The 23,753-nt window shown below is 40.0% G+C and overlaps 1 protein-coding gene across 1 annotated transcript in view; it reads left to right on the forward strand.

Annotated features, from left to right (window-relative positions):
• Positions 1 to 13,874: 13,874 nt before the first annotated feature.
• Positions 13,875 to 23,753, forward strand: part of F12 (coagulation factor XII) — a 65,646-nt gene continuing 55,767 nt past the window's right edge. Inside the window, exons 1-5 of the mRNA XM_053717072.1 lie at positions 13,875 to 14,039; positions 15,922 to 15,955; positions 16,161 to 16,260; positions 16,514 to 16,584; positions 16,732 to 16,839. Coding sequence (XP_053573047.1) covers positions 13,980 to 14,039; positions 15,922 to 15,955; positions 16,161 to 16,260; positions 16,514 to 16,584; positions 16,732 to 16,839 — 373 coding nt within the window. The 5' untranslated portion in view covers positions 13,875 to 13,979. The remainder of the gene's footprint in view (positions 14,040 to 15,921; positions 15,956 to 16,160; positions 16,261 to 16,513; positions 16,585 to 16,731; positions 16,840 to 23,753) is intronic.

The following is a 23,753-nucleotide window of genomic DNA, read 5'->3' on the forward strand; positions in this document are numbered from 1 at the left end:
ACTATCGACCGGTTTCCTTACTTCCATTTGCTTCAAAATTATTGGAACGACTGGTCTATAATTGGCTAACTCAATTTCTCACAACTAACTCCTTACTTGATCCACTACAATCTGGTTTCCGCCCTAAACACTCAACAGAAACCGTTCTTACTAAAGTAACAAATATCCTTTAATCAACTAAATCAAAAGGCCACTACTCCTTACTAATTCTTCTTGACCTGTCCGCTGCCTTTGACACAGTTGACCATCCTCTCCTCCTAAAAATACTACATTCATTTAGCATCCAAGTCACCACCCCCTCCTGGTTTGCCTCATATCTCTCAAAATGCTCGTTTTCAGTTTCCTTTAACAACATATCTTGTGGTCCTATGCCTCTCTCAGTTGGAGTACCACAAGGCTCTGTCTTGGGCACCTTTCTTTTCTCTCTCTATACATTCTCCCTTGGAAAACTTATAGGCCTCTAGTTATCAAGCCGTCAACCGCAAATACGCTGGAATTCCACAGCGTATTTGTGGCGAGGCTGATTCGCCTTAGTTATCAAGCCCTACTGCCCTGCAAAAGTAGAATCTAGTGACATAAGCTTCGATCCGCCGGACTCAGTCCGACACAGATCGATGCTTAGGTCACTACAGTTGTTCCGAACGCAAGTTCGGCACAATCTGACTACTTTTGGTAGTTATTAAACTACTACCAGGTACGCTCGCCACTATTCCGGGCCAGCGTACCTGGATTTCAATCCCCCGCCCTGGAGGCGGCGGATCCCATAGGAATCAATGGGAGTCTGACCATAGCGAAAGCTCATGTTCGATGCTGCCCGATATCCCATTGATTCCTATTGGAGATGTCTGCACCTAACACCCTAACATGTACCCCGAGTCTAAACACCCCTAATTTGCCCCCCCCACCCTGCCGCAACTAAATAAAGTTATTACCCCCTAAACCGCTGCTCCCGGACCCTGCCGCAACCTGCATTATACATATTAACCCCTAATTTGCCGCCCCCTACACTGCCGCAACTAAATAAAGTTATTACCCCCTAAACCGCCACTCCCAGACCCCGCCGCAACCTACATTATACATATTAACCCCTAATCTGCCGCCCCCTACACTGCCGCAACTAAATAAAGTTATTACCCCCTAAACCGCCGCTCCCGGACCCCGCCGCAACTATAATACACGTTAACCCCTAAACCGCCGCTCCCTATACCTCCACCACCTACATAAACTAAATAACCCCTATCCTGCGGATCCCGGACCCTGCCGCAACTAAATAAATTGTTTAACCCCTAAACCGGCGCTCCTGGACCCCGCCGTAATTATAATAAATATGTTAACCCCTAAACCGCCGCTCCCGGACCCCACCGCCACCTACATAATACCTATTGACCCCTATCCTGCCCCCCCTATACTGCCGCCACCTATAATAAATTTATTAACCCCTATACTGCCCCCCCATACCGCCGCCACCTATAATAAATTTATTAACCCCTATCCTGCCCCCCCTATACCGCCGCCACCTATAATAAATTTATTTACCCCTATCCTGCCCCGCTACACTGCCGCCACTATAATAAAATTATTAACCCCTAAACCTAAGTCTAACACTAACCCTAACACCTCCCTAACTTAAATATTAATTAAATAAATCTAAATAATATTACTCTTATTAACTAAATTAATCCTATTTAAAACTAAATACTTACCTGTAAAATAAACCCTAATATAGCTACAATATAACTAATAGTTACATTGTAGCTATTTTAGGATTTATTTTTATTTTACAGGCAACTTTGTATTTATTTTAACTAGGTACAATAGCTATTAAATAGTTATTAACTATTTAATAGCTACCTAGTTAAAATAAAGACAAATTTACCTGTAAAATAAAAACTAACCTAAGTTACAATTACACCTAACACTACACTATAATTAAATACATTATTCCTATTTAAAACTAAATACTTACCTGTAAAAACAGAATTTATGCTTACCTGATAAATTACTTTCTCCAACGGTGTGTCCGGTCCACGGCGTCATCCTTACTTGTGGGATATTCTCTTCCCCAACAGGAAATGGCAAAGAGTCCCAGCAAAGCTGGTCACATGATCCCTCCTAGGCTCCGCCCACCCCAGTCATTCGACCGACGGACAGGAGGAAATATATATAGGAGAAACCATATGATACCGTGGTGACTGTAGTTAGAGAAAATAATTCATCAGACCTGATTAAAAAACCAGGGCGGGCCGTGGACCGGACACACCGTTGGAGAAAGTAATTTATCAGGTAAGCATAAATTCTGTTTTCTCCAACATTGGTGTGTCCGGTCCACGGCGTCATCCTTACTTGTGGGAACCAATACCAAAGCTTTAGGACACGGATGAAGGGAGGGAGCAAATCAGGTCACCTAAATGGAAGGCACCACGGCTTGCAAAACCTTTCTCCCAAAAATAGCCTCCGAAGAAGCAAAAGTATCAAATTTGTAAAATTTGGCAAAAGTGTGCAGTGAAGACCAAGTCGCTGCCTTACATATCTGGTCAACAGAAGCCTCGTTCTTGAAGGCCCATGTGGAAGCCACAGCCCTAGTGGAGTGAGCTGTGATTCTTTCAGGAGGCTGCCGTCCGGCAGTCTCATAAGCCAATCGGATAATGCTTTTAAGCCAAAAGGAAAGAGAGGTAGAAGTCGCTTTTTGACCTCTCCTTTTACCAGAATAAACAACAAACAAGGAAGATGTTTGTCTGAAATCTTTAGTAGCCTCTAAATAGAATTTTAGAGCACGGACTACGTCCAAATTGTGTAACAAACGTTCCTTCTTTGAAACTGGATTCGGACACAAAGAAGGTACAACTATCTCCTGGTTAATATTTTTGTTGGAAACAACTTTCGGAAGAAAACCAGGCTTAGTACGCAAAACCACCTTATCTGCATGGAACACCAGATAGGGCGGAGAACACTGCAGAGCAGATAACTCTGAAACTCTTCTAGCAGAAGAAATTGCAACTAAAAACAAAACTTTCCAAGATAGTAACTTAATATCTATGGAATGTAAAGGTTCAAACGGAACCCCTTGAAGAACTGAAAGAACTAGATTTAGACTCCAGGGAGGAGTCAAAGGTCTGTAAACAGGCTTGATCCTAACCAGAGCCTGAACAAATGCTTGAACATCTGGCACGGCTGCCAGTCTTTTGTGAAGTAAAACAGATAAAGCAGAGATCTGTCCCTTTAGAGAACTTGCAGATAATCCTTTCTCCAAACCTTCTTGTAGAAAGGATAGAATCTTAGGAATTTTTATCTTGTTCCATGGGAATCCTTTAGATTCACACCAACAGATATATTTTTTCCATATTTTATGGTAAATTTTTCTAGTTACAGGCTTTCTAGCCTGAATCAGAGTATCTATTACAGAATCTGAAAACCCACGCTTTGATAAAATCAAGCGTTCAATCTCCAAGCCGTCAGTTGGAGGGAAACCAGATTCGGATGTTCGAATGGACCCTGAACAAGAAGGTCCTGTCTCAAAGGTAGCTTCCATGGTGGAGCCGATGACATATTCACCAGGTCTGCATACCAAGTCCTGCGTGGCCACGCAGGAGCTATCAAGATCACCGAGGCCCTCTCCTGATTGATCCTGGCTACCAGCCTGGGAATGAGAGGAAACGGTGGGAATACATAAGCTAGGTTGAAGGTCCAAGGTGCTACTAGTGCATCTACTAGAGTCGCCTTGGGATCCCTGGATCTGGACCCGTAGCAAGGAACCTTGAAGTTCTGACGAGACGCCATCAGATCCATGTCTGGAATGCCCCATAATTGAGTTATTTGGGCAAAGATTTCCGGATGGAGTTCCCACTCCCCCGGATGGAATGTCTGACGACTCAGAAAATCCGCTTCCCAATTTTCCACTCCTGGGATGTGGATCGCAGACAAGTGGCAGGAGTGATCCTCCACCCATTGAATTATCTTGGTCACTTCTTTCATCGCCAGGGAACTCCTTGTTCCCCCCTGATGATTGGTATATGCAACGGTCGTCATGTTGTCTGACTGAAACCTTATGAATTTGGCCTTTGCTAGTTGAGGCCAAGCTCTGAGAGCATTGAATATCGCTCTCAGTTCCAGAATGTTTATCGGGAGAAGAGACTCTTCCCGAGACCATAGACCCTGAGCTTTCAGGGATTCCCAGACGGCGCCCCAGCCCACTAGACTGGCGTCGGTGGTGACAATGACCCACTCTGGTCTGCGGAAGCTCATTCCCTGTGACAGATTGTCCAGGGTCAGCCACCAACGAAGTGAATCTCTGGTCTTTTGATCTACTTGAATCATCGGAGACAAGTCTGTATAATCCCCATTCCACTGTCTGAGCATGCACAGTTGTAATGGTCTTAGATGAATTCGTGCAAAAGGAACTATGTCCATTGTTGCAACAATCAATCCTATTACTTCCATGCACTGCGCTATGGAAGGACGAGGAACAGAATGAAGTACTTGACAAGAGCTTAGAAGTTTTGATTTTCTGACCTCTGTCAGAAAAATCCTCATTTCTAAGGAATCTATTATTGTTCCCAAGAAGGGAATTCTTGTTGACGGGGACAGAGAACTTTTTTCTTTGTTCACCTTCCATCCGTGAGATCTGAGAAAGGCTAGGACGATGTCCGTATGAGCCTTTGCTTTTGACAGGGACGACGCTTGAATCAGGATGTCGTCCAAGTAGGGTACTACTGCAATGCCCCTTGGTCTTAGAACCGCTAGAAGGGACCCTAGTACCTTTGTGAAAATCCTTGGAGCAGTGGCTAATCCGAATGGAAGTGCCACAAACTGGTAATGCTTGTCCAGAAAAGCGAACCTTAGGAACTGATGATGTTCCTTGTGGATAGGAATATGTAGGTACGCATCCTTTAAATCCACGGTAGTCATAAATTGATTTTCCTGGATAGTAGGTAGGATCGTTCGAATAGTTTCCATTTTGAACGATGGTACCCTGAGAAATTTGTTTAGGATCTTTAGATCCAAAATTGGTCTGAATGTTCCCTCTTTTTTGGGAACTATGAACAGATTGGAATAAAATCCCATTCCTTGTTCTCTTATTGGAACTGGATGTATCACTCCCATCTTTAACAGGTCTTCTACACAATGTAAGAATGCCTGTCTCTTTATTTGGTTTGAAGATAATTGAGACCTGTGGAACCTTCCCCTTGGGGGTAGTTCCTTGAATTCCAGGAGATAACCTTGAGAAACTATTTCTAGCGCCCAAGGATCCTGAACATCTCTTGCCCAAGCCTGAGCAAAGAGAGAAAGTCTGCCCCCCACTAGATCCGGTCCCGGATCGGGGGCTATCCCTTCATGCTGTTTTGGTAGCAGTGGTAGGCTTCTTGGCCTGCTTACCCTTGTTCCAGCCTTGCATTGGTTTCCAGGCTGGTTTGGGTTGTGAAGTATTACCCTCTTGCTTAGAGGATGCAGAATTAGAGGCTGGTCCGTTTCTGCGAAAGGGACGAAAATTAGGCTTATTTTTAGCCTTAAAAGACCTATCCTGTGGGAGGGCGTGGCCCTTTCCCCCAGTGATGTCTGAAATAATCTCTTTCAAATCAGGTCCAAATAATGTTTTACCTTTGAAAGGAATGTTAAGCAATTTTGTCTTGGAAGACACATCCGCTGACCAAGACTTTAGCCAAAGCGCTCTGCGCGCCACGATAGCAAACCCTGAATTTTTCGCCGCTTATCTAGCTAATTGCAAAGCGGCATCTAAAACAAAAGAGTTAGCCAATTTAAGTGCTTGAACTCTGTCCATAACCTCCTCATACGAAGATTCTTTACTGAGCGACTTTTCTAGTTCCTCGAACCAGAAACACGCTGCCGTAGTGACAGGAACAATGCATGAAATTGGTTGTAGAAGGTAACCTTGCTGTACAAAAATCTTTTTAAGCAAACCCTCTAATTTTTTATCCATAGGATCTTTGAAAGCACAACTATCTTCGATAGGAATAGTAGTGCGTTTGTTTAGAGTAGAAACCGCCCCCTCGACCTTGGGGACTGTCTGCCATAAGTCCTTTCTGGGGTCGACTATAGGAAATAATTTCTTAAATATAGGGGGGGAACAAAAGGTATGCCGGGCCTTTCCCACTCTTTATTTACTATGTCCGCCACCCGCTTGGGTATAGGAAAAGCGTCGGGGGGCACCGGAAACTCTAGGAACTTGTCCATCTTACATAATTTCTCTGGAATGACCAAATTGTCACAATCATCCAGAGTAGATAACACCTCCTTAAGCAGTGCGCGGAGATGTTCTAATTTAAATTTAAATGTCACAACATCAGGTTCAGCTTGATGAGAAATTTTTCCTGAATCTGAGATTTCTCCATCAGACAAAACCTCCCTCATGGCCCCTTGAGATTGGTGTGAGGGTATGTTAGAACAGTTATCATCAGCGTCCTCTTGCTCTTCAGTGTTTAAAACAGAGCAATCGCGCTTTCTCTGATAAGTAGGCATTTTGGATAAAAGATTTGCTATGGAGTTATCCATTACAGCCGTTAATTGTTGCATGGTAATAAGTATTGGCGCACTAGATGTACTAGGGGCCTCCTGTGTGGGCATAACTGGTGTAGACACAGTAGGGGATGATGTAGTATCATGTTTACTCCCCTCATTTGAGGAATCATCTTGGGCAATATCATTATCTGTGGCATTACTGTCCTTACTTTGTTTGGACACTATGGCACAATTATCACATAAATTTAAATGGGGAGACACATTGGCTTTCATACATATAGAACATAGCTTATCTGATGGTACAGACATGTTAAACAGGCTTAAACTTGTCAACAAAGCACAAAAAAACGTTTTAAAATAAAACCGTTACTGTCACTTTAAATTTCAAACTGAAAACACTTTATTACTGAATATGTGAAAAAGTATGAAGGAATTGTTCAAAATTCACCAAAATTTCACCACAGTGTCTTAAAGCATTAAAAGTATTGCACACCAAATTTCAGAGCTTTTCAAATTTAACCCCTATACAGTCCCAGCTATATGCTTTGCTGAGACTCAACCAAGCCCAGAGGGGAATACGATACCAAATGACGCCTTCTAGAAGCTTTTTTAGTGATTCTTAGATCCTCACACATGCATCTGCATGCCTTGCTCTCCAAAAACAACTGCGCAGTAATGGCGCGAAAATGAGGCTCAGTCTATAACTAGAAAGGCCCCCAGACTAAAAAAGGTGTCCAACACAGTGCCTGCGGTTTTTTAAACGTTCCCCAAGATTATAATGCCAATTATTAGCTAGAATCTGCATAATATGCCCCAATAAAGCAATCGTTTTAGCCCATAAAAATGTCTACCAGTTTTTAAGCCCTTTTTTAAGCCCTTTATTCTTTTATGTTTGACTAAGAAAATGGCTTACCGGTCCCCATGAGGGGAAATGACAGCCTTCCAGCATTACATGGTCTTGTTAGAAATATGGCTAGTCATACCTTAAGCAGAAAAGTCTGCTAACTGTTTCCCCCAACTGAAGTTACTTCATCTCAACAGTCCTGTGTGGAAACAGCAATCGATTTTAGTTACTGTCTGCTAAAATCATCTTCCTCTTACAAACAGAAATCTTCATCCTTTTCTGTTTCAGAGTAAATAGTACATACCAGCACTATTTTAAAATAACAAACACTTGATAGAAGAATAAAAACTACATTTAAACACCAAAAAACTCTTAACCATCTCCTTGGAGATGTTGCCTGTGCAACGGCAAAGAGAATGACTGGGGTGGGCGGAGCCTAGGAGGGATCATGTGACCAGCTTTGCTGGGACTCTTTGCCATTTCCTGTTGGGGAAGAGAATATCCCACAAGTAAGGATGACGCCGTGGACCGGACACACCAATGTTGGAGAAATAAACCTTAAGACAGCTGCAATGTAATTAATAATTACATTGTAGCTATTTTAGGATTTATTTTTATTTTACAGGTAACTTTGTATTTATTTTAAGTAGGTACAATAGTTATTAAATAGTTATTAACTATTTAATAACTACCTAGCTAAAAGAAATACAAAATTACCTGTAAAATAAATTCTAACCTAAGTTACAATTAAACCTAACACTACACTATAATTAAATTAATTCCCTAAATTAAAATAAATTAATTACAATTAAATAAAATTAACTAAAGTACAACCCCCCCCCACTAAATGACAGAAAATAATAAAATAATTACAAGAATTTTAAACTAATTACACCTAATCAAATCCCCCTAATAAAATAAAAAAGCCCCCCAAAATAAAAAAAAATCCTACCCTATACTACATTACAAATAGCCCTTAAAAGGGCCTTTTGCGGGGCATTGCCCCAAAGTAATCAGCTCTTTTACATAAATTAAATAAATTAGCTACAAATACCTACAATTAAATACAATTAAATAAACTAAACTAAATTACAAAAAAAACAAACACTAAATTACAGAAAATAACAAAATATTACAAGAATTTTAAACTAATTACACCTAATCTAAGCCCCCTAATAAAATAAAAACCCCCAAAATAATAAAAGTCCCTACCCTATTCTACATTACAAAGTAATCAGCACTTTTACCAGCCCTTAAAAGGGCTTTTTGCAGGGCATTGCCCCAAAGTAATCAGCTCTTTTACCTGTAAAAATGAAATACAACCACCCCAACATTAAAACCCACCACCCACATACCCCTACTCTAACCCACCCAAACCCCCCTTAAAAAACCTAACACTAACCCCCTGAAGATCTCCCTACCTTGAGTCGTCTTCACCCAGCCAGACCGAAGTCTTCATCCGATGGGGCAGAAGAGGACATCCAGACCGGTAGAAGTCTTCATCCTATCCGGGCAGAAGAGGACATCTGGACCGGCAGACATCTTTATCCAAGCAGCATCTTCTATCTTCATCCATCCAACGAGGAGCGGCTCCATCTTCAAGACCTCCGGCGCGGAGCATCCTTCCTGGCCTTCCTTCCAATCCGATTGGCTCATTGGATCAGCCAATCGGATTGAACTTCAATCTGATTGGCTGATTGCATCAGCCAATCAGATTTTTCCTACCTTAATTCCGATTGGATCAGCCAATCGGAATTCGAGGGATGCCATCTTGGATGATGTCATTTAAAGGAACCGTCATTCGTCGTTAGTCCGTCGGCCAGGAAGGATGCTCCGCGCCGGAGGTCTTGAAGATGGAGCCGCTCCTCATCGGATGGATGAAGATAGAAGATGCCGCTTGGATGAAGATGTCTGCCGGTCCGGATGTCCTCTTCTGCCCGGATAGGATGAAGACTTCTGCCGGTCCGGATGTCCTCTTCTGCCCGGATAGGATGAAGACTTCTGCCGGTCTGGATGTCCTCTTCTGCCCCATCGGATGAAGACTTCGGCCCGGCTGGGTGAAGACGACTCAAGGTAGGGAGATCTTCAGGGGGTTAGTGTTAGGTTTTTTTAAAGGGGGGTTTGGGTGGGTTAGAGTATGGGTATGTGGGTGGTGGGTTTTAATGTTGGGGGGTTGTATTTTTTTTTTACAGGTAAAAGAGCTGATTACTTTGGGGCAATGCCCCGCAAAAAGCCCTTTTAAGGGCTGGTAAAAGAGCTGATTACTTTGTAATGTAGAATAAGGTAGGGACTTTTTTTTTTTTTTTTTTTTTTTTTTTAGTTTATTAGGGGGCTTAGATTAGGTGTAATTAGTTTAAAATTCTTGTAATATTTTTTTATTTTCTGTAATTTAGTGGGTTTTTTTTGTAATTTAGTTTAGTTTATTTAATTGTATTTAATTGTAGGTATTTGTAGCTAATTTATTTAATTAATTTAATGATAGTGTAGTGTTAGGTTTAATTGTAACTTAGGTTAGGATTTATTTTACAGGTAATTTTGTATTTCTTTTAGCTAGGTAGTTATTAAATAGTTAATAACTATTTAATAAGTATTGTACCTCGTTAAAATAAATACAAAGTTACCTGTAAAATAAAAATAAATCCTAAAATAGCTACAATGTAATTATTAATTACATACATTGCAGCTCTCTTAGGGTTTATTTTACAGGTAAGTATTTAGTTTTAAATAGGAATAATTTATTTAATTATAGTGTAGTGTTAGGTGTAATTGTAACTTAGGTTAGTTTTTATTTTACAGGTAAATTTGTCTTTATTTTAACTAGGTAGCTATTAAATAGTTAACTATTTAATAGCTATTGTACCTATTTAAAATAAATACATAGTTGCCTGTAAAATAAAAATAAATCCTAAAATAGCTACAATGTAACTATTAGTTATATTGTAGCTAGCCTAGGGTTTATTTTACAGGTAAGTATTTCGTTTTAAATAGGATTAATTTAGTTAATAAAAGTAATATGATTTAGATTTATTTAATTAATATTTAAGTTAGGGGGGTGTTAGGGTTAGTGTTAGACTTAGGTTTAGGGGTTAAAATTTTTATTATAGTGGTGGCGGTGTAGGGGGGGCAGGATAGGGGTTAATAAATTTATTATAGGTGGCGTCGGTATAAGGGGGGCAGGATAGGTATTATGTAGGTGGCAGCTGGGTCCGGGAGCGGCGGTTTAGGGGTTAACATATTTATTATAGTTGCGTCGGGGTCCCGGAGCAGTGGTTTAGGGGTTAAACAATTTATTTAGTTGCGGCGGGGTCCGGGATCGGTAGGATAGGGGTTAATAAGTTTATGTAGGTGGCGGCGGTATAGGGGGCGTCAGATTAGGGGTTAATAGGTATAATGTAGGTGGCGGCGGGGTCTAGGAGCGGCGGTTTAGGGGTTAATAACTTTATTTAGTTGCTGGGGGCTCCGGGGGCGCCGGTATAGCGGGTAGAACAGTATAGTATAGTGTGAGTGCTTAGTGACAGGGGTATCAATAAAGCTGTAAAAAAGTCGAAGAGCAGCGAGATTGATGAGCGATAACTATCACAGTTCGCTGCTCATCGCCCCATACCTGGTGCGCTGCTTTTTGACAGATTTATTGAGAACTTTGGCGAGCGTATTCAGGTCCGCAGCGGCGATGAGAGGCGAGCTTAGGTGAGACGGCTTCATAACTAGAGGCCATAGCCTCCTTTGGATTCCAGTATCACTTATATGCTGATAATACCCAAATCTATCTTTCCTTTCCTGATATTTCTCCCTCTCTACTCAACCAGATTTCCAATTGCCTCTCTGCAATTTCCTCTTGGATGTCTTCACACTACCTCCAACTCAATCTGTCCAAAACTGAGCTGCTTCTTATTCCCCCCTTCTTTGAGACATCCAACACCTGGTGTTGAAGACCCTATTCTCAACACCTCACCCCAGGTCCACTGTCTTGGGGTCACGCTTGACTCAGAACTCACATTCAACCTGCATATACAATCACTTACCAAATCCTGCCATTCACACCTATGAACCATTTCCAGAATTCGTCCCTTCCTTACTCAAAAAACGACAAAAATACTTATTAATTCCCTCATTTTGTCACGCATTGATTCTTGCAATCAACTTCTAAATGGCCTTCCAGAACACTGCCTCTCATCCCTCCAATCTATTATGAATGTCTCTGCTAGACTCATCCTCCTAAGTTGCCGATCTACATCAGCTGCTCCGGTCTGCCATTTTTTTTAAATGACATGATATGTTTTAATTTGATTCACATTATGTGCTAATATTATGTTTCCACTACGGATGTTACGCTATTATTAGGCTCTGACTTATAAACCAACTGTGGACTACTATCTGGAGCTTGACAAAGGCCCTGGACGGGCTGAAACGCTTTGCTCCATTGTTTTCTGTCCCTATACGGCTTCTGTAGCATAAGGATCTGAGAGCTAACTGACCCGCCTGTCTGGGAGAAGTCACACTTGTAATAGGATCAGCACGGATAAGCTGCTGACTAAAGGGGATGATCTGAACGGCTTCTTATGAACCACTCCGGTGTAAGTAGAAGTGTACTCCTTATGTTTGGTTCATTTTCTGTCTTTTGATTGGAATCTTTCTGTATTCCAGCCTCCTGGGTTTCTTCTGCCTGTCACACCAGCGTGAATTCCTTGGGTGTTTGATTATCTGTCGCCATCAGATTGTTGTCCAACTGTACATTTGTTTGGAAGTGTTTTTTTATTGTGATGTTATTTTACAATGCTGCACTTATCTTGCTCTATATATGCCTGGTCAACGTATTAGATTGAGAGAGAACGACTGTGTGTTTTATGTATATACTTTTTATGCTATTAAATATACAGTATATTTTTATAATCAAAGTATTGTATCTGTCAATTAAGTTACTATCTTTAGCTGAGTATTAAGCGCAGTGGTATTAGGTTCCCCTTTTGTGAGGGGTAATTTTATTTGTTTCAGGTGTACTATAAGGAGTGAGGGATCCCCTGTTTTATATCATCTGCTTGGTAGTTTTTTTCAGAGCAGAGATAACTCTTTTTTTCCTGATTGTTATATTTTATAAACAAGATTATAAAGAGCATCTGAATGATCAGCATAATGGGGCAGCAACATTTTAAGATGTCTTTAATGTCATCATTTCCCTTTTCATTACAAAATTAAGCCTAACCATAATCCCTAACTGTAAAACCTAACACAAACCTCCACCATTTAGAATGTAACTAAAAGGACAGCAACACTTAAAATTTTGCAATATTTTAATTGTTTCAATTTTACATGATATTTCAATAGGAGAAACTGAAACAGAAGCACTTTGGCAGAAATTATTATTTAAAGTGAAAGTAAAGCCTAGCGTTTTACAAACGCTATGATTGACTATTGAAACAAATAAAGGGAACTTTCATTCATGAAGTATAAGATACTTCATGTAGAAAGCTCGTTAATTTGTTTCAATCGATCGCTATTCTTAGCTGCTACAGCAGCACACGGCTAAAAATTTTTTTTGCTAAGAGGTGACGTTTTCACCTCTTAGCCAATAGCCGTGCGGTAAATTCGGCTCACATGGTCACCAAACCAGATTTACCGCATGGCTATTGGCTAAGAGGTGAATTTTTTTTTGTAAAACAGTAGGATTGACTTTCACTTTAAAGGGTTTTTGGCATTCTCTTTCAATTTAAAAACACTGTTTTCTCTGTGACTTGCTTAAAAAAACAACAAGTTTAATAAGTCAGCATTGTTTTATTAATACAGCCCTCTCTGTTACCCACTAAATAATAAACACCACAAGGTTTTCATGACACCTTCAGTACAGTATTATACTGTATATCCTTATTTAGATCTTTAATATTAGAAATGCTTAACGTAAAAAGTAATGCAGATTGCAAATTCCTATGATAATACTATCTAACTGAGGGGTGTACAACTTTTTCAAATGAGGAGCCACATTTATTCCCAGAACCTGTGAACACGTTGAATAACTTTCATGAATTGAAACAGAAACAAAATATTTCTTCATAAAAAATGGCTAAGCAAACCAACAAATATACACAGATAATGATGCACATATTATAGATCTAGGCAATAAACTAGCTGCAGAGAATAAAAGCCCTTTGTGTATTACAGATGGTCAGGTAGATTGTAGTAGCCGTATTAGTCCATTAGTTATATATAAAAAAACAAGAGTTTTGCATTATGCAATGATACCTTTTTTTGGGACTACTATTACATAGTAAAGACTTAGGAAGGGAAGTCACTCTCTTGAAAGCTTGTCTTTTACTATGTAATCTTAGTCCAATTAAAAAGGTATTACTGCATACTGCAATACTCCTGTTATTTTGATGTGTTACAGATGGGAAGAGGTACAAGACTATTGTGGGATGATAAAATAATGGTCAAGATAAAAAGAAACACCCAGCCCACTGTGATAATGAGCATTTTGTTGGATAAGCATTTATCAAGTTAGTCTGCCCATCATAAGAGGAATTCCAAGCTTACTATGTGGATCATTATCACAGAGGTGCTGGCCTCACAAACAAAGCACAGAGGGGAAATGTCAATGCACCTTCATCCTACCTCCAACTCATGAACTTTGTCTTTTTGTAATTGAACGTATTTGCTGTTTGTGGTCACGATGAAGCTGTTCTCTGCACTTTCTTTACTTGCTCTCCTTATTGTAGCACAAACCAGAGAGGTAAGTGTTCATATTCTATTCCTAATTATTTATTTATATTTTACAACATTCTGTTACTATTGGTAGATTCAGACGATATCTTCTGTATAAATTTATGACTGCTTTTTTTGTACATCAAAGAGAGTAGTGTTGTAATTCAATACATAATACAGTGAAATAGGAACTATTTACATAATATGGCTTATTGTATGGGGAAATAATGCTTACCAAATATATGTGTTCATTAGATGAGGAAATACATAAATTAAACATATTCTGGGGAAACCTATGAACAAGACAGGCTGTTTTTGTGTCTTATTGGGTAATTCTTTTAATGACATGCAGTTTCAGTTCTATACACAATGCACATACTAGTGCTTAGGAAGGATATACATCCTTTTTAAATAAAGTAAATGTGTTTTTGTCTATTTTTTTCATGGTTAAAAAAAAGGCATTTAAATAAGGCAAGTTAATCCATTCATAATTTCTTACAACCTGTCATTAAAACAGTACAAACCGTCAATTTCCTAACGCTTGTTTCTATTTTATGTTATATTCTAACCTGGGCAAGGTAGTTTTAAATGAATACAGGTGGATGAAATATTAATTCTTGTTCCCATAAAATATAGGTTATAAAATTATTCCTTTATTTAGTTCCCTCAGATCTACCAGACCCCCCTTGGCCACAGCAGGTCTAAATGTAACAACTACTGCATTTACCAGACTTGTTAGCCTAATAATTAACCTTTTGCTTTAATACAAATAATAGGCATTTCAGAACCTAAGTGAAGCCCCTAGGAACCTTTTGTCCCCCACATGACCCCCAGTGCTAATATACACCGATTCAAATTTTAATTATCTGCCAGAGTATCCCCTATAAGGGATAAGATTGTTCCAATTTATAGGACCACTAAATGCAGTAGAATTGCGTAATTAACAAGTTCATAATACAAAGACAATGTAATAACACTTAGGGGCGGATTTATCATGTGTCGGGCGTACACAATCCGCTGTAGCGGATCACGTCCGCCCGACATCGATAAATGCTGACAGCATACATACACTGTTCGCATTTCTCATTGCACAAGCATTTCATGTGCAAAGACCACTGCTCCATAACTTGTCCGCCTGCTCTGAGGCCGCAGACAGAAATCAACCCAATCAAATACAATCGGGTTGATTGACACCCCCTGCTAGCAGCCGATTGGTCATGAATCTGCAGGGGTCGGCATTGCACAAGCAGTTCACAAGAATAGCATATGCTGTCTGCATTTATCGATGTGCAGCGGACATGATTGTATCATGTCTGCTAGCACTATGATAAATATACCCCAAAGTGTTTATTGTAATTAAATTAAAAAACTTTAAATTTTAGCTCCATAGGCTGATTAAAATGGGCCTGTTTGTGCTATGTTGTTTAAAAGGAATTCCATTAAAAAACCAAAACACATTTTATTTCCATCTCCTTTAAGCATATGGATTGTGATCTAACTTTTAGCCTGGAGATTACTTCTTATCTGCTATTTATAGAAACTTGTTATGCAGGTTTGACATAACTCTCAGAGTGGCCCAATGCCCCCAAGTGCTAAATACAGGAACCTCTATATTTAGGTTTGTTTGAACAGCATCAGCTGCACGGACATTTAAAAAAATATTTATAGGCACTTTGCCCAAAAGTCTTCCAGAAGTATATAATGAGTGTTAAGGTACAGGAGACAGATAATATTAATGCAATAGAAGGAGATGCTATTCAGCTCCAACCTCTGTGCTGAAGAAGCAACATTGAGATAGAGATGTAGGGCCAAGCTGGAACCACATGAGAGCTCCAGAAACAGTATGTCATTGTAAATCAGTAGCTGTTATATAAATATATTTATTATTCCCCCCCCCCCCCCCCATACAGAAACATAAAGAAAAGAAGCGAAAATCAGGACTAGGTGAGTAGAACGGCTGGGGACCTTTCTACCTGCTTTGTAGGCTTTTCTATTGTTTATTCCTTGTCTTTTGATCTTTCCCATAATTTGCTATGTTCATTTTTCAGTTTTGTTTCTGTCTACCAACAGTCAAATAGACCCTGTTTTTGGTTCTATCCCCTGTCCCTATTTTACTTTGCTTCCCTAACAGTCCCTATCTGTATTTCAGTTTTAACAGAAAGTGGGCATTTGTGCCACTTTCCATTTCATTATGGCAGAGCAATGTATAATTCCTGCATTAGAAAAGGGAAGCACGGACCTAAAGCATGGTAAGGTTATGTGCCTCTACATTTTAGTAAGGTAGCGTTATGTAATATTAAATATGTAATCATTTGTGGTATTAATTAGATATTTAAGTATATTATGAGCAACCATTCATTTTTTCAAAGCAAAATGAAAACAGGTTATTAGTAGAAGCTGACTCTTTTAGTAGGATGTGAATAGATTAGAAAGCAAAATATGTGACTAGCCCAGGCGTAAACCGCATTGCTAATATGTGTTCTCTGGCAATCCACTTTTTAGGTGCTCTCTAACCAAGAACTATGACCGAGATCAAAGGTGGTCCTATTGTATAGAGGGCCATGACGTGAAAGGTATAAGCATCTACATTTATGTAAAATTTCACAAATTATCTGTTTTGTTTCTTCAACAGATTAATTGTTTTTTATTTGTCCAATTCTGGTCTAATTTTTTTTTTCTATCCATAAATCAAGCTTTACATTTGTAATTATATGTTTTAGACTACTGTGATGATAATCCCTGTGAAGCCAGAGGTGTATGTGAGAACAAATTGAAAGGCTATGAGTGCATATGCAAAGAGCCATACACAGGCCGGCACTGCCAGATAGGTAAGGGGAATGATAAGACATCTGTTAAACACTTCCTGTAAAGTCAGCTTATTATTTACTACGGCCTAGATTTAGAGTTTGGCGGTAACTGTCAAAACCAGCGTTAGAGGCTCCTAACGCTGGTTTTAGGCTAACTCCGGTATTTGGAGTCACTCAAAAAAGGGTCTAACGCTCACTTTTCAGCCGCGACTTTTCCATACCGCAGATCCCCTTACGTCAATTGCGTATCCTATCTTTTCAATGGGATCTTCCTAACTCCGGTATTTAGAGTCGTGGCTGAAGTGAGCGTTAGAAATCTAATGACAAAACTCCAGCCGCAGAAAAAAGTCAGTAGTTAAGAGCTTTCTGGGCTAACGCCGGTTCATAAAGCTCTTAACTACTGTGCTCTAAAGTACACTAACACCCATAAACTACCTATGAACCCCTAAACTGAGGTCCCCCCACATCGCCGCCACTCGATTACATTTTTTTAACCCCTAATCTGCCGACCGCCACCTACGTTATACTTATGTACCCCTAATCTGCTGCCCCTAACACCGCCGACCCCTATATTATATTTATTAACCCCTAACCTGCCCCCCACAACGTCGCCGCCAGCTACCTACAATAATTAACCCCTAATCTGCCGACCGCAAAGCGCCGCCACCTACGTTATCCTTATGTACCCCTAATCTGCTGCCCCTAACACCGCCGACCCCTATATTATATTTATTAACCCCAAATCTGCCCCCCACAACGTCGCCTCCACCTGCCTACACTTATTAACCCCTAATCTGCCGAGCGGACCTCACCGCTACTCTATTAAATTTATTAACCCCTAAAGCTAATTCTAACCCTAACCCTAACACCCCCCAAGTTAAATATAATTTTATTCTAACGAAATAAATTAACTCTTATTAAATTAATTAATCCCATTTAAAGCTAAATACTTACCTGTAAAATAAACCCTAATATAGCTACAATATAACGAATAATTACATTGTAGCTATTTTAGGATTAATATTTATTTTACAGGCAACTTTGTAATTATTTTAACCAGGTACAATAGCTATTAAATAGTTAAGAACTATTTAATAGTTACCTAGTTAAAATAAGTACAAAATTACCTGTAAAATAAATCCTAACCTAAGTTACAATTAAACCTAACACTATACTATCATTAAATTAATTAAATAAAATACCTACAATTACCTACAATTAAACCTAACACTACACTATCAATAAATTAATTAAATACAATATCTACAAATAACTACAATGAAATAAACTAACTAAAGTACAAAAAATAAAAAAGAACTAAGTTACAAAAAATAAAAAAATATTTACAAACATAAGAAAAATATTACAACAATTTTAAACTAATTACACCTACTCTAAGCCCCCTAATAAAATAACAAAGACCCCCAAAATAAAAAAATGCCCTACCCTATTCTAAATTACTAAAGTTCAAAGCTCTTTTACCTTACCAGCCCTGAACAGGGCCCTTTGTGGGGCATGCCCCAAAAAATTCAGCTCTTTTTCCTGTAAAAAAAACACATACAAACCCCCCCCCAACATTACAACCCACCACCCACATACCCCTAATCTAACCCAAACCCCCCTTAAATAAACCTAACACTAAGCCCCTGAAGATCATCCTACCTTGTCTTCACCATACCAGGTTCACCGATCCGTCCTGGCTCCAAAATCTTCATCCAAGCCCAAGCGGGGGCTAGACATCCATCATCCGATGGCTGAAGAAGTCCAGAAGAGGCTCCAAAGTCTTCATCCTATCCGGGAAGAAGAGTAGATCCGGACCGGCAACCATCTTCTTCCAAGCGGCATCTTCTATCTTCATCCGATGAGGACCGGCTCCATCTTGAAGACCTCCGCCGCGGACCCATCTTCTTCCGACGACGACTTCCCGACGAATGACGGTTCCTTTAAGGGACGTCATCCAAGATGGCGTCCCTCGAATTCCGATTGGCTGATAGGATTCTATCAGCCAATCGGAATTAAGGTTGGACAATTCTGATTGGCTGATGGAATCAGCCAATCAGAATCAAGTTCAATCCGATTGGCTGATCCGATCAGCCAATCAGATTGAGCTTGCATTCTATTGGCTGATCGGAACAGCCAATAGAATGCGAGCTCAATCTGATTGGCTAATCAGATCAGCCAATCGGATTGAACTTGATTCTGATTGGCTGATTCCATCAGCCAATCAGAATTTTCCTACCTTAATTCCGATTGGCTGATAGAATCCTATCAGCCAATCGGAATTCGAGGGACGCCATCTTGGATGACGTCCCTTAAAGGAACCGTCATTCGTCGGGAAGTCGTCGTCGGAAGAAGATGGGTCCGCGGTGGAGGTCTTCAAGATGGAGCCGGTCCTCATCGGATGAAGATAGAAGATGCCGCTTGGAAGAAGATGGTTGCCGGTCCGGATCTACTCTTCTTCCCGGATAGGATGAAGACTTTGGAGCCTCTTCTGGACTTCTTCAGCCATCGGATGATGGATGTCTAGCCCCTGCTTGGGCTTGGATGAAGATTTTGGAGCCAGGACGGATCGGTGAACCTGGTATGGTGAAGACAAGGTAGGATGATCTTCAGGGGCTTAGTGTTAGGTTTATTTAAGGGGGGTTTGAGTTAGATTAGGGGTATGTGGGTGGTGGGTTGTAATGTTGGGGGGGTATTGTATGTGTTTTTTTTACAGGAAAAAGAGCTGAATTTCTTGGGGTATGCCCCGCAAAGGGCCCTGTTCAGGGCTGGTAAGGTAAAAGAGCTTTGAACTTTAGTAATTTAGAATAGGGTAGGGCATTTTATTATTTTGGGGGTCTTTGTTATTTTATTAGGGGGCTTAGAGTAGGTGTAATTAGTTTAAAATTGTTGTAATATTTTTCTTATGTTTGTAAATATTTTTATATTTTTTTGTAACTTAGTTCTTTTTTATTTTTTGTACTTTAGTTAGTTTATTTCATTGTAGTTATTTGTAGATATTGTATTTAATTAATTTATTGATAGTGTAGTGTTAGGTTTAGTTGTAGGTAATTGTAGGTATTTTATTTAATTTATTTATTGATAGTGTAGTGTTAGGTTTAATTGTAACTTAGGTTAGGATTTATTTTACAGGTGATTTTGTAATTATTTTAACTATTTTAGCTATTAAATAGTTCTTAACTATTTAATAGCTATTGTACCTGGTTAAAATAAATACAAAGTTACCTGTAAAATAAATATTAATCCTAAAATAGCTATAATATAATTATAATTTATATTGTAGCTATATTAGGATTTATTTTACAGGTAAGTATTTAGCTTTAAATAGGAATAAGTTATTTAATAAGAGTTAATTTATTTCGTTAGAATAAAATTATATTTAACTTAGGGGGGTGTTAGTGTTAGGGTTAGACTTAGCTTTAGGGGTTAATACATTTATTATAGTAGCGGTGAGTTCCGGTCGGCAGATTAGGGATTAATGTTTGAAGTTAGGTGTCGGCGATGTTAGGCAGGGCAGATTAGGGGTTAATACTATTTATTATAGGGTTAGTGAGGCGGATTAGGGGTTAATAACTTTATTATAGTAGCGGTGCGGTCCGCTCGGCAGATTAGGGGTTAATAAGTGTAGGCAGGTGGATGCGACGTTGTGGGGGGCAGATTCGGGGTTAATAAATATAATATAGGGGTCGGCAATGTTAGGACAGCAGATTAGGGGTACATAGGGATAATGTAAGTAGCGGCGGTTTACGGAGCGGCAGATTAGGGGTTAAAAATAATATGCAGGGGTCAGCGATAGCGGGGGCGGCAGATTAGGGGTTAATAAGTGTAAGGTTAGGGGTGTTTAGACTCGGGGTACATGTTAGAGTGTTAGGTGCAGACGTAGGAAGTGTTTCCCCATAGCAAACAATGGGGCTGCGTTAGGAGCTGAACGCAGCTTTTTTGCAGGTGTTAGGTTTTTTTTCAGCTCAAACAGCCCCATTGTTTTCTATGGGGGAATCGTGCACGAGCACGTTTTTGAGGCTGGCCGCGTCCGTAAGCAACTCTGGTATCGAGAGTTGGAGTGGCGTTAAATATGCCTGTACGCTCCCTTTTTGGAGCCTAACGCAGCCATTCTGTGGACTCTCAATACCAGAGTTATTTTAAAGGTGCGGCCAGAAAAAAGCCAGCGTTAGCTACGCGGGTCATTACCGACAAAACTCTAAATCTAGTCGTAACTGTCTATGTATAGGGAATGCCAGCTATCCTCCCCTAAAAGTGACTGGGCACAATTGTATGTTGGGTTACTCAATGCTTCCCAAAAAACTCTGCCTTAGTTTCTACTCTTGATTCCACAATGTAACATTTTCACAACCGAGCAGTCATTTTACCCCTTAGCTGCCAGTAATATACAAATCTATAACAAACAAACAAAAGTGATTTGACCACCCTTACTGCCCCTCACTTCTTTCTTCTCCATATTTGTAATTCTTTTAGACACAGGAGGCCTTTTATATTTAGCTAACACTCCAGGGGCGCGATCCGATATACGGCGTAGCTTTCTGCGCAAGCGAGGGAACCCGCGCCACCCGTAGTTTCACCTTGCACATCGGGGTATTACATATACCCCGCCGGCAGTTGCTAGAGTGCCGTAAGTCGGAAAAACTAGCGATGTCCAGAAATGAGCGTAACTACAAATTTCTGGGGTCGCCAGTGACTTACGGCACTTTAGAAACTGCCTGCGCCTAAAAAAACTAACTAAAATATTAAATCTCCCGCATCTGTCTAACAAGCCTCCTAAAAATAGCCCGACACGTATACCCCTATATCCTCAATCCCCCCTCTCACTCCTAATAATAAATGCATTAACCCCTAGACCGACAACCCCCACAACGCAATAAACCTAATAATTAACCCCTAAACCGCCATAGCCCACACCGCAATAAACCTATCCTAGTATTAACCTCTAAACGGCCGCTCCCGGAGCCCACCGCCACCTACATTATATTATTAACCCCTAAACCGCCGCTCCCGGATCCTGCAGCACCTAAATAAAGTGTTTAACCCCTAAACCGCTACTCCCGGACCCCGCCGCCACCTACATTAAATTTATTAACCTCTAATCTGACCCCCCCTACACCGCCGCCACCTACATTAAATATATTAACCTCTAATCTGACCCCCCTACACCGCCGCCACCTACATTAAATATATTAACCTCTAATCTGACCCCCCTACACTGCCGCCACCTACATTAAATTTATTACCCCCTAAACCTAAGTTTACCCCTAACACCCCCCTAACTTAATTATTTTTTAAATAAATCTAAATAATATTAATATTATTAACTAAATTATTCCTTTTAAAACTAAATTCTTACCTATAAAATAAACCCTAAGATAGCTACAATATAATTAATAATTACATTGTAGCTATTTTAGGGTTTATATTTATTTTACAGGCAACTTTGTATTTATTTTAACTAGGTACAATAGCTATTAAATAGTTAATAACTATTTAATAGCTACCTAGTTAAAATAATTACAAAATTACCTGTAAAATAAATCCTAACATAAGTTACAAATACACCTAACACTACACTATCAATAAATTAATTAAATTAATTAACTACAATTATCTAAAATAAAATACAATTAAATAAACTAAACTATAGTACAAAAAAAACACTAAATTACAAAAAATAAAAAAATATTACAAGAAGTTTAAACTAATTAAACCTAATCTAAGCCCCCTAATAAAATAAAGCCCCCCAAAATAATAAAATTCCCTATACTAAACTAAATTACAAATAGCCCTTAAAAGGGCCTTTTGCGGGGCATTGCCCCAAAGTAATCAGCTCTTTTACCTGTAAAAAAAAGAAATACAATACCCCCCCCAACATTACAACCCACCACCCACACACCCCTACTCTAAAACCCACCCGATCCCCCCTTAAAAAAACCTAACACTACCCCATTGAAGATCACCCTACCTTGAGCTGTCTTCACCCAGCCGGGCCGAAGTCTTCATCCGATGGGCCAGAAGAGGACATCCAGACCGGCAGAAGTCTTCACCCTATCTGGGCAGAAGAGGACATCCGGACCAGCAGACGTCTTCATCCAAGCGGCATCTTCTATCTTCATCCATCCGACGAGGAATGGCTCCATCTTGAAGACCTCTGGCGCGGAACATCCTTCTAGGCAGACGGACTAACGACGAATGAATATTCCTTTAAATGACGTCATCCAAGATGGAGTCCCTCGAATTCCGATTGACTGATAGGATTCTATCAGCCAATCGGAATTAAGGTAGGAAAAATCAGATTGGTTGATTTAATCATCCAATCGGATTGAAGTTCAATCCGATTGGCTGATTGGATCAGCCAATAGAATGCAAGGTCAATTCAATTGGCTGATCCAATCAACCAATCGGATTTTTCCTACCTTAATTCCGATTGGCTGATAGAATCCTATCAGCCAATCGGAATTCGAGGGACGCCATCTTGGATGACATCATTTAAAGGAATATTCATTCGTCGTTAGTCCGTCGGCCTAGAAGGATGTTCTGCATCGAAAGTGTTCCTCGTCGGATGGATGAAGATAGAATATGCCGCTTGGATGAAGACGTCTGCTGGTCCGGATGTCCTCTTCTGCCCAGATAGGATGAAGACTTCTGCCGGTCTGGATGTCCTCTTCTGGCCCATCGGATGAAGACTTCGGCCCGGCTGGGTGAAGACGGCTCAAGGTAGGGTGATCTTCAATGGGGTAGTGTTAGGTTTTTTTAAGGGGGGGTTGGGTGGGTTTTAGAGTAGGGGTGTGTGGGTGGTGGGTTGTAATGTTGGGGGGTATTGTATTTCTTTTTTTTACAGGTAAAAGAGCTGATTACTTTGGGGCAATGCCCCTCAAAAGGCCCTTTTAAGGGCTATTTGTAATTTAGTTTAGGATAGGGAATTTTATTAT

Source organism: Bombina bombina, chromosome 6 (genome assembly GCF_027579735.1).
Source record: "Bombina bombina isolate aBomBom1 chromosome 6, aBomBom1.pri, whole genome shotgun sequence".
NCBI classification, from domain to species: domain Eukaryota; kingdom Metazoa; phylum Chordata; class Amphibia; order Anura; family Bombinatoridae; genus Bombina; species Bombina bombina.